The sequence below is a fragment of the Palaemon carinicauda genome, chromosome 1, assembly GCF_036898095.1.
Source record: "Palaemon carinicauda isolate YSFRI2023 chromosome 1, ASM3689809v2, whole genome shotgun sequence".
In the NCBI taxonomy this organism is placed as follows: Eukaryota; Metazoa; Arthropoda; class Malacostraca; order Decapoda; family Palaemonidae; genus Palaemon; species Palaemon carinicauda.
The window spans coordinates 205,618,001-205,634,537 of record NC_090725.1 but is presented as its reverse complement, the minus strand read 5'-3'; the positions used below and the strand labels follow the sequence as shown (position 1 = coordinate 205,634,537).

At 33.8% G+C, this 16,537-nt stretch overlaps 1 protein-coding gene across 1 annotated transcript in view; it reads left to right on the top strand.

Moving 5' to 3' along the window:
* The first annotated feature begins 2,569 nt into the window (after positions 1–2,569).
* LOC137644014 (uncharacterized) overlaps positions 2,570–16,537 on the top strand; it is a 358,557-nt gene continuing 344,589 nt past the window's right edge. The window contains exon 1 of the mRNA XM_068376892.1: positions 2,570–2,717. Coding sequence (XP_068232993.1) covers positions 2,706–2,717 — 12 coding nt within the window. The 5' untranslated portion in view covers positions 2,570–2,705. The remainder of the gene's footprint in view (positions 2,718–16,537) is intronic.

The following is a 16,537-nucleotide window of genomic DNA, read 5'->3' as shown; positions in this document are numbered from 1 at the left end:
TACTGTTAAGGGATTCATCCACCACAAATCTATACTCAGGACATGGAATTCATGAAAAAAGAGTAGCATGATCTTCATGACTAACAAGTATATTTTCAAGGTCTAACCACATACTTATGTGATATAAAAATTATATCATGTAAAAAGTAAACGGACAAACACGATGCCCATTAACAAATACTCTTCCATATACTGGTTAGTTCTCCATAATCATACTAAGAATTCCCATGGAATCGTTTTTTTTATTTAAGTTTGAGAACAAGGGCCTCATGATTAACATGATCCATAGTAGCAAAATCATCAATACCAGAATCAAGGAATTTGTGTGCAAGCTCCAAGACCCCTGTGGAAACCAAATACAAGCTCTGGAACAAATGATTACTTCCAGCATACGCATTCAGACGTTTTGTCAACAGATGGTCAAGAACTTTAGATAATATAACAGTTATAGACATGGGCAATCATCAGCAAGGTTATAGTTAAGCTACCACAAACATATTTACCTTGTGGAGTAACATTACAAGTCTCTAACAAGTACAAAAAGAACCTCGTTTTATCAACTTATGATTGATAACACGCAACTAGAAACTGAAAATTCCCTTGTGTTTACATAGTAAAAAAATGAAAAAATAAAAAACTATTGCTACGGACTGTCCCGGCCACACAACCGTTCATGAACTGTTCAGACGCGATTGGGATGTAAAAGAATTCACTTGCTTGCCAATTCGCTGCGTCATTAACTAACCCCCATCCTCTCTCTCTCTCTCTCTCTCTCTCTCTCTCTCTCTCTCTCTCTCTCTCTCTCTCAGTAACACGATTGGTGCACAGATTTCTTATAGACTAAAGATAGCCAAATTCAACTTTCATCCGGTTTTCTTCACTGTAATACTGGTTGTCGAAGAATTATAATACAACTTCCCGAAAGTGTTCTAAAACTATTGCGTCGTCGCTCCAACTATACTGCAATTCCTTGTTACGGATAACTTTTTAACTTTTATTTCTAGCAAAAACTCGTTTGCCTAAAGAGCAGGTGGCTTCGGACAAACAAAACAACAGTCGGTGCCATGCTTGTCCTCCAACAACCGCAATAAGAATGAGTATTTTTTTTTTATTTTTTTTTTTTATATAAAAACAAAGGCAGCATCGTTACCTTCCCCGCGGCGCGGAGATACCATCACATATATTTTTTATTTCCTGGATATTATAGGCCTTTCATTCTAACACTTCTGCTACTCACCAATATTTCCCTTCGTTGATTCGTTCGTTTGTTATATAGCACAGGCTGGGGCGTTTGTGGTATACCCATAACCACCTTAGTTTTGTGGGCGTTTCTCACCTCCTTCAACTCCATATAAAGGATTTGCAGTCCATCTTTCCCAAGCTATTCTCTCATATTCTCTCAATATGATCAAACCATCTCAAGATATATTTCTCACAAATTTCAATCATCCCTCTTGGTATACCGAGAAAGGGATCCCCTATTTATTCCTCTAGGCAGAAAAAAAAAGATTTTGGCGATCTTGGATAACTAGGAAATACAGGTAAACATTAAAAGTCCCGTATAGTTTTTTATCAAGGTTTTGGAGCCGGCATTTCATTACTTGGAACTTGTAAATGCACCATGTTTTTACGACCTTTTCATTGATTCTTGAATGATGAAATAGAAATATGAAAATATCATTGCTTTCACCATGTACCAAGACGTATCACCATGCACTGAAAAAAACGTGTTTAGTCTCAACGATTTCTTATGACCAGTGGTTTATTTTTTCGTCTCATAAGCATTGATGCATTTTTACCTTGTCATGGTTATTATCTTTATTGTTGGTGTTATTCGTGCGTTTTGTTTCTCATACTTTACTGTTGTCATTATCATGCAGTCGACTTCTATAAGAGAGAATGGTCTGGGTTACTTAGTTGTCTCATAAAATCAACAACAAAAGATCCACATCCACGTTAACATATATACATGTGTATGGTTAGAATTCTTGGGTTTCACTTTTTTTTATTTCGTATAGTGAAGATATGTAGACGAACGTAGTTAGAAATAATAAGCTTTGTCACTGCAAGGTAAGAACGCACAAGAGAGAGAGAGAGAGAGAGAGAGAGAGAGAGAGAGAGAGAGATAGAGAAAAACAAAAATTCCATTTATATCCTGTTTTTCTATTTTGATGATGAATCATTCTTTCCTAGTTAACTTGTGCGGTTGTTTCATTGCTAGTAGACATAACACGGAATACTATTTAGTTATAAAGGGGGAAACTCAATTTTCATAAGTAAAACCTATCCAACCCCTTCGTCTATATAAAATGGAATGTTTTTATTCACTTGAATATCAGAAGAAAGTTATTAGTAAGTTTAACCAGAGGAGTTCAGCCTTTTAAAAGTGTAAATGTTAAATCAGGATACATTTTCATCCAATGTCGAGTTTAGATAAAAGCAATGTAGCCGCTGTTATGGGGATGCAATCTGCAGAGGCAGTGGCCGAGTGAGCCTTAGATTTCTTTAGCAGGACCTTGCTTGGATGTTATTTTGCCGTTGTTGATGATCATATGCTGGTGCAGGTGGGGGCTGCGATGATGGAGGTTGAGTCGGGGTGTTGGAGATGTGGTGGGGGTTGCTGACTCCCGGTTTGTCTGAGCTTATATAAAGAGACCTGTTCCAAGGTTGGGTTGTATTCTCCGCTCAAGAGACCTACAGTGAAGATGAGATTATTGGTGAGGGACCGTCGTCTGTTCTTTTGTTTACAAACACTCTTGGATGTGTCTTTGTTGCATGCTGCCTCCGCCTTTGTCCCTTTGTTAAGGAAATTTTAATCTTTTCGTTTCGTGGCGAGATAATTTGCATGACCATGCCCCTCGTGTGTTTGCAAAGTGCATTTTGATAGTGAATGGACCGATTATTGAATTTACCACCTCAAATATAAAGATTCCGGTCACAACCAGAAAAGAGACATAGGAAAGCAAAAGATATTATTTTGACTATCATTTAACTTCTGTTCCCATGTGATGTCAAACTCGACGCATAAACTTACTGTAGAATGCACAAAATTCATAAACGAAAAATATAGAAGTAATGACAAGAATGTTATGTGTCTTCGTTCTACTTTGAATAGAAATCTAATACCATTGCTACGTCCTGAAACAGAAAAGATCGCTGAAGGCATAATGACTTATTCTGTAGAGGGTCACAGGTGAAAGAGGAGCAAGTTGGTACTGGTCTTTCCACAGATGAAAGTAAATTGGCTAATAGTATTCTAGATCCTCTCTCTCTCTCTCTCTCTCTCTCTCTCTCTCTCTCTCTCTCTCTCTCGTACATATATGAAGGTACCTGTTATATTTCGATAAATATCAACATTGTTTTAAAGATTTACGTATACTCTCTCTCTCTCTCTCTCTCTCTCTCTCTCTCTCTCTCTCTCTCTCTCTCTCTCAAAATTTTTCATCGTTATCTTATCTGTAAATACATATTTAACCACATTTTATTTGCGTGTTTGTGTGGTACAGTATTATACTATTTGGAAACTACCCTTACCATTAATCTTTTATCTAATAATGTGAGATATACTGACGTACATTGTTATCTTATTTACTTGGATATCATAAGAAGCCTGACCATTGTGTTGCATTCATTACAACAAGAACTGCTCCGTACCCACCCAGTGTAAGTCAAGTTGAACTTGAAAATACATATTTCATAAAGATTCTATTATTTCAAGTCCAGCCCGACCTTATTTCTTCTCTATATCACTGTAAAATTACTCTTAGGTTTTAATGCTGTTTGTTAATGTAACTAAGAGCTAAAATATTTTTTCCCTTAAACCGTCCAATTAGTAAAAAATGTAAAGTTTCTCAAGTTATGCTTTAAAGTAGGCAGTCATTCCTATTTTATTCACTTAGTAAATCTATAGATATTTTGAAGTATATGTACTGATATTCTTGAACCATTATAAACGTCCAAAATGCAAGTAAATGAAGGCTGAAAGTTTGTGCAAAATAATTAATCCAAAATTATTGTGATGTACAAATGTATCTATATTTTCTTTTAAATAGGGTGCCCTAAGGAGCAACACAAAAAAATGCATTGCGTTGTCTTAACTTTTTTTTTAGTTACTAATATTAAGTTTGAATGTTACGTATCGCAAGTTTCATTCACATGAATTTGGTGAAGTGCCTTTGGTTTGTCTTGAATTCATATGTTAAGGCAGTCATGATTATATTCAACCTTATAACAATTTTACTCTGAAATTTTACGCACGACCACTCGCATTGTAACCGATCATAACATTACTGAATAACAGCCACAGCCAGGGAAGTCAACTTTGAAGATCATGAATGGGGTTAATGGTGCGGTGTACCTTAAGCGGCGCACTGTAAACAATAGTGTCTTTGGAGCGTTCCTTCGGCCTCCAACTGCAGTTGCTGTGTATTATCCTTCTACTTACCTCCATTCCCGTTTCCTCTCGTTCATTGTAAATGCAAAATTTTCTCCCAGTTGTACTGAATGGCCTTACATGGCCTAGTGCTAGGCTATTTAGCCCATGGTCATAAATCGAATAAATCCCACCCAACTTTCAAGACATTTGATCTTTCGGGTATAAAATTTATTTCGCTTAAACACCTTTAAATCAATCATGGGTTATAACAGCACGGCCGCTTCTCATCGGCAGCTAAACCCGCAGGTGGTGGCAGCGGCAGTGCCTCCTTGCATTACGTAAGAACTGGTTACTGGAGCATAAAGCACGTACAGACGAACTGACGAAATTGTCTACCAGTCGCCATCAGAGACATGCCCGATAGATAGAACTTCCTTCTCCGCCTCTGGGTTTACTTGTGATTTTCCTAAAAAAAAAACAATTCTCCCGTTCTTTATATTTTTCTTTTGCATAATTATATGACATCTATTTTTTTTTTATCTTTTATATTATTTGAATAGCCTGTAGTAACCTCTGTCTATCGCAAGGCATCCTTTCTGTTTTCTTACTGTTTACTTTTTCAATCTACTTCCAAGCATCATTGAAGGCTTATGAGACTATATACTACAGGCAGTGTTTTGTAGTGCCTGTTTATAACAATATAACCAATCTTGAATTTGATATAAGCTCAAAGCCTTTATCACCACAAGGAAACTATGCACGACTCCAGAATAAACAGATCTCTAAATTTATCACAGTGTAATCTGTTTTTTTTTCTTCATTTTTGTAACAGTCTTAGCTGTGCATGTTCCAAAGAGAAAATCTGTGTCACAAGTACGAGTTATGTAAATCTAGTTCCCCATAGCGGCGCTCCTTAACCTAAGACAAAGATACCTGGTCTCAACCTTTGCATTTTCAATCTCTGGTAGTTCATTTCTACCTAAGGGTTTGTAAAATTAAAGATACAGTTCATCAGTGGAAATGGTAATGTAGGGGATCATCCTTCCATCATGAAGATCTTCAAAAGTTCGAGAGGAGTCAGCTTTGTAGAACTTGAATTAGGAAAATATTAAAGTAGTGTTCGTCACTAGAGTGAGCGTATACATGCTTTCGTACATTTCTTTGCGAGGAAGTAACAGACTTCAATAATCTTTGAAATAGTTAGTAAAGCAAGAGGTATGGCAGAACTTTCATGTACCCTGTATACTTTTATCTGTTAAACAACTTTATAGATGGATTTTGTTGAGAAATGTGACGGAACGTTCAGCCAAATGACATGTCAGCTTCATAGAGACCAACGCAGAAAGAAAGAGAGAAAAAAATAAGAAAAACTGGTAGTTTAATGTAAAAACAGATGATACAATCGATTGAACTCTTGAAAAGATAAAGGGCGACTAACATTAGCCAAGAAAACTGAAGAGAAGATAATTCCTTGGAGCCTAATAGAGCTGTCATAATAATTTTTCCATATAAGAAAAGTTTTTTCATCAAAGAAAATTATTAGTTACTCTGAAGCACAATTTTTGCAACGTCTGGAGGTGATTCTAAGAATGTAATGCTAAAATCCCATTGCAAACTATGGATAGAGTTAATTTCTCTTTGGTTCAATAATTGTTATTTGTTTGCTTCTCTACTTTTTATGCAAACTATTTACAGCCAGAAAAATATTTGCTTAGTCAAAGACCATCAACTGCGCGACGCCAGATTGAAAACTCCAGGCATTCAGCTTTCAAGGAATCGCTAGTGTTACAGCATATTGCGTTGTTTTTATTTCATTTTCAAACATGACCATCGCTATTTCACTGCCGATTCTAAATAGAGACCAAATGATTGGCATTGATTCCTTCTGTCTAACGATGTCATGGCTAAGAGACCCACAGCCATTCAGCTCAGCCACCATGAAGGACGCTCTCCATTGCAGGACGAAGATCAAAGTTTAATAGGTTTATGCGCCGTTAATTTAACTGATAATCGGAGGCGGCTGTAGCTATTTACTTTGCCACTTATGTTTGCTAATTAGGATATTAGTAATGATATTTAAGTAGTATGTACTGTATAGATGTACAGTATATAATATATATATGTATATATATATATATATATATATATTGTACATCCTACTTATATATACATATATATATATATATATATACTGTATATATATATATATATATATATTGTACATCCTACTTATATATGTATATATATATACATATATATATATATATACATATATATATATATATATATTGTACATCCTACTTATATATATATATATATATATATTGTACATCCTACTTATATATATATATATATATATGTGTGTGTGTATATATACATATATATATATATATATATATATATATATATATATATATACTGTATATATATATATATATATATATAAAATGTTTTAGTGTGTTTGTGAGTAGATTATTTATGTTCCACTTGCGTACTCCTAATTGAGTTATGCTTTGTTTCGATGCAGTGAAATTTATTCTATAGCTATCTTATTTCTTCAGTTCCATATTCATCTATAATTCAAGTCTTTGGATATTTGAAGTTTGGGATCTGGTAAAGGTATCCTTTTATTATCAAAATCATTATTCCTTTCTGAAATACAGTATAGTATCTTGAACGTATCTTGTGCTGCCTTTCGCAATACAATCATATCTTACTGCTCTTGGATCCTTATTTTGGTACGGCTCTTAAAACTTAATACACCAATACATATTCTTTACACATTATTTTGGTTTCTCGCACATCTTACAGTATTAAGTCTTCTACTTCTCATATTTTGTCGAGTAGAATTTTATAGTAACTGCTCTGTGGTAAGATAAAAGTAGCCCTTCCAACAAACGGTCACTTTATAGCCTCTTTACTGTCCATTGGTTTCCGGTGTGTTGAGTCAGAGTTCTCTTACTTGAGGGTACATTCAAGCACATCTTTCTTTTTGTCATTCTACTCCTCCTCTTGTTTCTTTGTAAACGGTGTGTTAGCCAAGACTAACAGAAGGGCCAAGGATGCCAGGTACTTTATCAAGAGGTTGCCTTTTCCCTATCTGTTCCTTCATCTTCCTCAGTGGTATTAATTTTCAAAACCATATATATGTGTCCATATGCATACGATTACTTATAACATTTTGCTATTTTACTTCATAGTTTTTTTTTTTTTTACTTCTCAGCATCCTATTCCGTACCAGATTGTTTTCTTTAGTGGGACCTTAACGCTTGTAGTATTCTGCTTTTCCAATCAAGAGTGCAGTTGACTGTTATAATAATAATAATAATAATAATAATAATAATAATAATAATAATAATAATAATAATAATAATAATAATAATCAGAAGAAGAAGAAGAAGAAGAAGAAGAAGAAGAAGAAGAAGAAGTATTAAGATCATTCAATACTGGACAACAGAGGGATTAAACTCTTAACTTTATGCAAGTTATTTGTATGACACATGGAGTGCACAGAAGCAAAGATGCTCCGAAACTGATAGGCTACCTGGGTTTCTTTCCGTGATTATTACCGCTATGGTCCCTGGTGCGAGTCATGTGACAGTGAGGTTGATTGAAAAGTGAGGCTAGGTAGAGGGAAGTGACTAGGGATCCTTGAATCCGTTCAAGGACTTCTCAAGCCACAAGCCTTCCACCCCTCTACCTCCCACATTCCTAATAGCAGGCTCTCGGCTCCCTCCCCCTACGGACACAAGACCAAAGGCCACCACTCCTTAAATGGACTCCTCCCTCCCACGAACAACCTTGGTACGGTGTGTCATATTTTTTCTTCTAAAAAAGACCCGCCATATTTGACTGGATGGTGAAGAGCCTCAAATACAGTAATTGGGAGAAATGACGGCAGTGGCCTCCTCACTGCAGGACTATGTCGTAAGGAAAGCAACTATCCTGTGAAGATTAATATTATGTAGGTTTTTCCATCCTGTCTCGTGTAAAATACACGCACTCCGTTATTTACATGTTTAAGTTTAATTTCTTATCCCTTCCCGGCTCAGCTACATAAATCCAGGCGTCCGACCGACAGCTTAATATGCAGTTTTGCCTCTATTATGTAAATACAGTACCTACAAAGCTACATGTATCCCTCCTGGCCTTGTTTACATCGCCAATAGTATGCTGTTGGGTAACATGTTACGTAAAATCCGTTACGCCACTGGCGTATGGAGGCAGGAATGCTAATGGATGATGTCATTAGAACTGATGATTGTGGCATTCCTTTGCCAGTAATTACTAACTATGGAATCCTCTCCTTTCCGGGTTTGTTGTTGTGGCAGCCGCTTTTAGTTAGGCGTGGTAATGACTGATATAATTTCCGTCATTTGTGGACTACTGGGGTATGGTAATTAGGTCTCATTATTTCTAGAATGATACGAAGATATCTTTATTGACAATGATACCCCGCAAACGACTTAGCATTGGGTACAGTAGAGACATTTCTTACGTAAGGATTTAGTTTTGAATATTACACTACAAACTAGTGATTGTTTTTTGAAGTGGGTGATTCTTGCGTGTGTCATATGAATTTCATTATCATTATCATTTAATATTTTCATTATGATTTTAATTTTCAATTCATTATAATTCTTATTTGAAATTTTAATATGCGCTTCATTCTATGGTGACAACTCCAACGATATCATTTACTTAGATGATTAAGAGTAACAAACTTATTAACCTATGAAATAGAATTTACCAGAGCATGTAAATAATTTATAAAGGATCTCCACTGGTGACTGTAGTATATCGGGTATGTGCACTGAAAACTTATTGTATCCCCTGCAATAACAGAACTTCAAGTACATCCTTGGAACATCTGGTTAACGGCGCTGACCTCCGTCAGTAGATGACCAAATGGCTTTGGGCCACACCTATTCGACCACTCTAGATGGTCAGATTTGTTGACGGGAATTACTTTCATCGCCAATGCTGGAAGAAAACGTCTCGATTCCATTGTGTAATCTATTTCTGCCTTTGCAATTGCTTGTATCACATGGGTTGTAAGAGAGAAACTGTTACTGACCGTAGCATGAAGTATTGAACAGTACCCAACATCATTAGATCCTTACCTTCAAATACATTACTTTTACTGTCACTATTCACCAAATGGGCGTATTCCGTCTGCGTTACTTTCTAGAATGGTCTTTTCCAGTCTGAAGGCTATTGCTGAAATGTCGTGTAGAGCAAACTACTTTCGCATCATTCGATAGATTTGTTTTCACCATATTTTTTATATTCTTTTTTATCTATAATCTACATTTAACTATGCATTTGTCATTTGTTTGTACACTGACATACGGGCAATCAGGGCTTTAAGAAATTACTCGGTAAGTTGATTACTTTTTATGGGGTGTCATTCGAATATATTCTCTTTTGTAGGGAACGGAAAATGTATTGTACCCATAAATATTTCTGAAAATGTGACTAATACAGCCACCAATGTTTTGAAAATCATCGTATTACGGGACAGTTGAATACTATACGTCCACACGTTTCTTGTTATTAATGTATACCTTATAGTTGCAAATCATATGCTATGTACTTTTCATGGTATTCTCTCTCTCTCTCTCTCTCTCTCTCTCTCTCTCTCTCTCTCTCTCTCTCTCTCTCTCATACACACACACATACACACACATCATGACTGTAGCGTAATATTTACATCCTGCTACGCATTATGGCCTTCGATTGTTCTGCGTCTACCTGGTGAGGTGGTAACCTTCGGTGTGATTAGTTTTAGAGAACAGAAGGGAACAGACTTTCTTAATCTGAGCTTCTTTCGGTCGTAGAAATTGTAAAAGTCTCACGGTCGAGTTGATACGGAGTAATCGCTTAATCATGGGAAATTAATATCATTATGCGCTTGCGTTCGTAGATGCATAAGGATGTTTACTTTGAGTTACTAAGCAGATGGTGATATTCTGATATATATAGATATATACATATATATATTTATATATATATATATATATATATATATATATACTGTATATATATATAATATATATATATATATGTATATGTATATATATATATATATATGTGTGTGTGTATAAGTTTTATGTATATATATATATATATGTATAAGTTTTATGTATATATATATATACATATATATATACATACATACATACATACATACTGTACATACATATATATATATATATATATATATATATATATATAGATAGATAGATAGATAGATAAATATATGTTTAATATGTATATATATATATATATATATATATATATACATATATATTTATGTATATATATACATGTATATATATATGTGTGTGTGTGTGTGTATGTATACTGTATATATATCCAACTACATTTATATACGTAATAATATAAGCATATTGAAATACAGGTAAAAAATAAGGAGTGAAAAGGAAATGAGTGAGGCTAGACAATGAAGCTTCTCCGTGATTTACTTATAGATGTGCTGGCCTTTACATCTGGTAAACCATCAAATTCATCTCATAATAGATAATAATGATGACATACAAATGGTTCAGAGCAAGTTCTTTTTCATCGTAATACAACTGAGAAGTTTTAAATTTATGGCTGGAATTTTTCCAGCTTGCTTGACTCTCGAGATGCCATTCGTGTCATTTATATTTTGGTGAAGAAAGTACGTGATTGATTTACTAGAATGCAAAGATCATACAAACACAAACATATATAGGCTGCATACTTACATATATATATATATATATATATATATATATATATATATATATATATATATATGTATATATATATATATATATATATATATATATATATATGCGTAAAACTCACAAGACCTCTGAAGAAGTATCACAAAATTAATCAGACCTTAATTTTACATTTCCTACCTTCATCTTCCCGGTGGTTCTTTTGGATATATATATATATATATATATATATATATATATATATATATATATATATATATATATTTATATATATACATATATATACATATATACCGCATATAAATATATATGTGTGTGTGTATAGAAAGATATATAGATAGATAGATATATATATATATATATATATATATATATATATATATATATATATATATATATATATATACATATACATACATACATACATAGATATATGTGTATGCACATATAGCTTATATATAATGATCTTATAAATGAAACAATAGTATGATAATATTACCTTATATGAGCCAAGACAGATAATAATGGGTTAACCAACGTTAGTCCTTTTTTCCTATATCACCTGAAATAACCTTATATCTCCAAATATGAGGTCGGGCATCAAAATGACTTTATGCAGCCAATGCAAAAAATAAATGATGACAATGAGAATGTGGTTTAAACCCGCAAGATGCAATTTAACATTGTTGGGTCAGCATAGATCTCATACTACCTGAGGTCATTGTGAGGTGGCAAGATGTCCTTTTATTTGTTATATTCTTAATTGTACATTGAAACTTGAAGACTTTTCCAGTTTGGTGATCCAATCAAATTTGACGACTCCTGTAGCTCTCCTATGGGATGTTGATAAGAATGTGCTAATTAATGTATCTTAGTAACCACATTAGAAAAGTTCTCATGTCAACATGTTATCTAGACGTCAAGGCATCTTCCAAATTCCAACCTGGAAATTGCCTCTCCTTGTGAGCGACTGGAATACGAAAATTAGGTCTGGGAAACCGAACCAGGAAGCTGATCCCAACGTTTGCCTGTATATGGAAAGAAATTGTCAGGAAAACGAGCAATCTAAGCATTGCTGATCCCGGTGGGTCAATTTGTGATGTGGTGATACATTTCTCGTAGTTCATTTTATATACTTCATTAATCCTAGCTATTGTGGAAGTTCTCAATTAAATGATATTCGGACTGAGATGATAACTGTTCAGTAAAAATAAAATATTTTTTAGAGATTGCTACACAGTCATGGCTAATCTGTTTATTGCGTCAGATAGATTTTCATTTCCGTCTTTTCATTGTGAAATTTTTGGTTTCAGTCGGATATATCTATTTGCTTTCACCTCTTCCATCTCCATATGACTTTGTTTATTTTGTATAAACACAGTTAAATCATAAAATATAATCATCATTATTATCATACACAATAGATAGTCCCATACACTCGTATTTCAATAATGCTGTACTCTATATGTAGATGTGACTTGAGTACTATTTTTGTACGTTTACAGCATAAGGGAACAGCTTTATTGTTACTTCATTTTTTAAATTATTACACATAACTACTTTCCGTACTGCTCTATTGCTATTCTTTCTTAGATTTGGGAATCATACTCCCCGGGAGATTTTTTTCAGAATTGCAATCGTATTTTCTCTCTGGTTACGGTTTATTTTCCATTTGCCTACACATAAACCGAATAGTCTGGCGTATTCTTTACATATTCTCCTTTGTCCTCATACACCTGACAACATTAAGATTACCAAACAATTATTTTTCTCTCAAGGGGGCAACTACTGCACTGTAATTGTTCAGTGGTCACTTTCCTCTTTATAAGGGTAGGTGAGACTCTTTAGCTACGGTAAGCAGCTCTTTTAAGAGAAGGACACTCCAAAATCAAACCATTGTTCTCTAATCTTGGTTAGTGCAATAGCCTCTGTACCATGGCCTTCTACTGTCTTGGTTTAGAGTTCTCTTGCTTGAGGGTACACTCGGGCACTCCATTCTATCTTATTTTTTTCCTCTTGTTTTGTAAAAATGTTTATAGTTTATATATGAAAGATGTATTCTAATGTTGCTATTCCTAAAATATTTTAATTGTTTATTACTTCTCTTGGAGTTTATTTATTTCCTTATCTCCTTTCTTCACTGGGCTATTTTCCCTGTTGGAGCCCTTGGGCTTATAGCATCTTGCTTTTCCATCTTGGCACGTAATAATAATAATAATAATAATAATAATAATAATAATAATAATAATAATAATAATAATAATAATAAATTGTCCTTTTGTTTAGTTCCATAATGATCTCCCATATATAAAACAGATCAAGTATTTGGCAATATGTATATATATACATAGTATATATATATGTATATATATATATATATATATATATATATATATATTCGGTCGCGCATATATATATATATATATATATATATTCGGTCGCGCATATATATTTATATATATATATATATACACATATATATTTTCGGTCGCTCATATATATATATATATATATATATATATATATATATATATATCCCGTCGCGCTCAAATCTCCCCGTCTCTCGGGTAGGGAGGTGAGGGAGTAATCACGCCATCATGAAAGTGGCTGTGTGTGCGTGCAAATCTATTTGAATATTTCGCTGTTAATTCTTGACGGCTTGCATACACTAGTAATTATAAAAATAGCGGAGGTATAGTTTTCGAGAAAAAAAAAAATATGCTAATTAAGTATATGAGCTGAATGTTCTTACTATTATAGGCGATATATTTCGTTTTTACTTGTTATGAAAGTATATTTAGTGGAAATATAACTTTCGATAATTGTGGCAAAATTCAGCAAGAATAGAATGCTTTCATTCTAAAAGTACATTTTTTTAACTTATGATTTGGTTTAAATGAAAAGAAGTGGATCCCCAAGACGAAAGTCAACCGGTTAGATCAGTGCCTGATAACATTCACCTGCAGAAAGTGGTTCTGTGGCCTGCTGGAGGTGAACTCTGAAACGGCCGAGTGCGAAAACGATCGAAGGTGATCTCACGGTCAATAACCACAAACAATGTTCCAAAAGGAAAACATGACAAGGCTGTGATTATGTAACTAACAGAAAGTTGGCCTAAATGAGACCAATTAGAGATGCTAAAAATAGGTTTGGATTGACAATACTTAACCCTTCTATAACTTCATTAGTCTGTATACAATTCTTCTTCACCCCAGGGGTTAACAACTGCACTGTAATTGTTCAGAAGTTACTTTCCTCTTGGTGAGGGTAGAAGAGACTCTTTAGCTATGGTAAGCAGCTCTTCTAGGAGAAGGACACTCCTAAATCAAACCATTGTTCTCTAGTCATGGGTTGTGCCTTAGCCTCTGTACCATGGTCTTCCACTGTCTTGGGTTAGAGTTCTCTTGCTTGAGGGTACACTCGGTCACACTATTCTATCTTATTTCTCTTCCTCTTGCTTTATTAAAGTTTTTATAGTTTATATAGTTACTATCTTATTTTTCCTTGTTTCCTATCCTCACTGGGCTATTTTCCCTTTTGGAGCCCCTGGGCTTATAGCATTCTGCTTTTACAACTAGGGTTGTAGCTTAGCAAGTAATAATAATAATAATAATAATAATAATAATAATAATAATAATAATAATAATAATTACGTGGATTGGTTACCTGGTTTTTCTTTTTGTCTTGTCCATGTTTGTTTACTCTCACCAGCCTTCAAGTTACACTTTTAATTATTGGTTATGTTTTCTATGTTTGCTGGGAGGAATTCTTGTGCCAAGATCACTCATTGTAATCTAATGGAGCTTGTACGTGGAAGCCCTTTTATTTCACTTGCACTTTCCATGTATGGTCACATACGAGTGATCATTACAAACACATATATACATAAACAAACACACTTGTACACACACACACACACACACACACACACACATATATATATATATATATATATATATATATATATACACTGTATATATGTGTGTGTGGGTGTGTGGGTCTGTGTGTGTGTTTATATACAAATCAAATGAATATGTATGTATGTATGTGTACGTGTATAATAGATATGAAAAATTCGTTGGTGTTGCTGTGCTCAAATATTGGTCTACCTGCAAAGTCCGTGTTCAGGTGTTGGCCTACCCTCTACCGGTCAATCTGGAAATTACCACGGCAATGGCAGCAAAAAGAGAAAGCAATTATGGGAAGCTTCTGTAGTCGTAGTTGCGTATAAAGTAATTTACCCATTAGAAATTATGTGAAATTTACTCTTGTCCTTGGCGGAGAAGAAGTATTTTTGCATAAAGGTCATAGAAATTCCGTTAATTGTTATTAGTGATCATCATGGCTGCCTTGAGAACAGGCTCTGAGAAACTTAGTGTAGTAAGGGTCTGACTTTACTTACGGGTCCTATGATCAATATTTTTCTTCCTCTTCTTATACTTTTTATTTTTCTTCTTCTTTATCATGATTCTTATCACTCTTCCGAAAGTACTTTCTTGGCATTCTTCACCTCAAATTAATTGGAGATTATTATTTATTAATATTTTCTTTGATTCTATCCCCATTAGCGCTAAATTTAAACAATAAAGTTAAGAAATTCTTATCTAACTACTGTGTCCCTTTTAACTTTTAGAAAATCAGAATTGCAATCGTAGACATATTGTATGTTAGTGGTAACTGTGGTCCGTATCTAGCGTAGCTTTAGAACAGGGTGAAGTAGTACAGAGCCCTGTTATATTACTTTTGTAACTCTCCTCTGCTTTTCGACGGTGTAGCAAAATCCACCTTTCCGACACCAGCCCTTTGACCATAGTTTATTGATATAATCAATTTTTCGGATTTACCACTACGTTCATTAATATATTGTACTTTCATTTCTAATTAATTATTTTAATAATAATACTTGGAATTTTTAGCGAATTTTGATATGAAAAATCACTATAATGAAGTGAATGATAGCGGCAATGATAATTTAAATAGCAATAAACGGCCCAATCTTTTGTTACTCTTTTCTTGACAGCGTCTGTGCTTTGCTCCCTGCTAAGATATTTAGCTTTATGTCATGTTAAATGTAATCTATCTCGGAAGACATACTCGAAAAGCAAAATAACATACAGAAATGTTAAGAATGGTAAGGTGAATTACATATATTTCAATCTTTTTTTTTTCTTTTTTTTTAGCATCAAATGAAATCGCAATTAATATCATTTTTAGATAATACATAGTTTGATTCTATTAAAGATTAATTTCTTATTATGATTCTTTTCCGAGACTTTCCTTAACGATATGTTTATTTGACCAGTCTGTATTCAGTTAGTGTTCCTTTCAAGATACTAATTTTAAGGAAATTTTAAAGCTTAAAAGTTATTGTTAAACTAAAATTGAAATATCATTACTTTAAGAGAAATTTATTAAGCAGTAATATAGG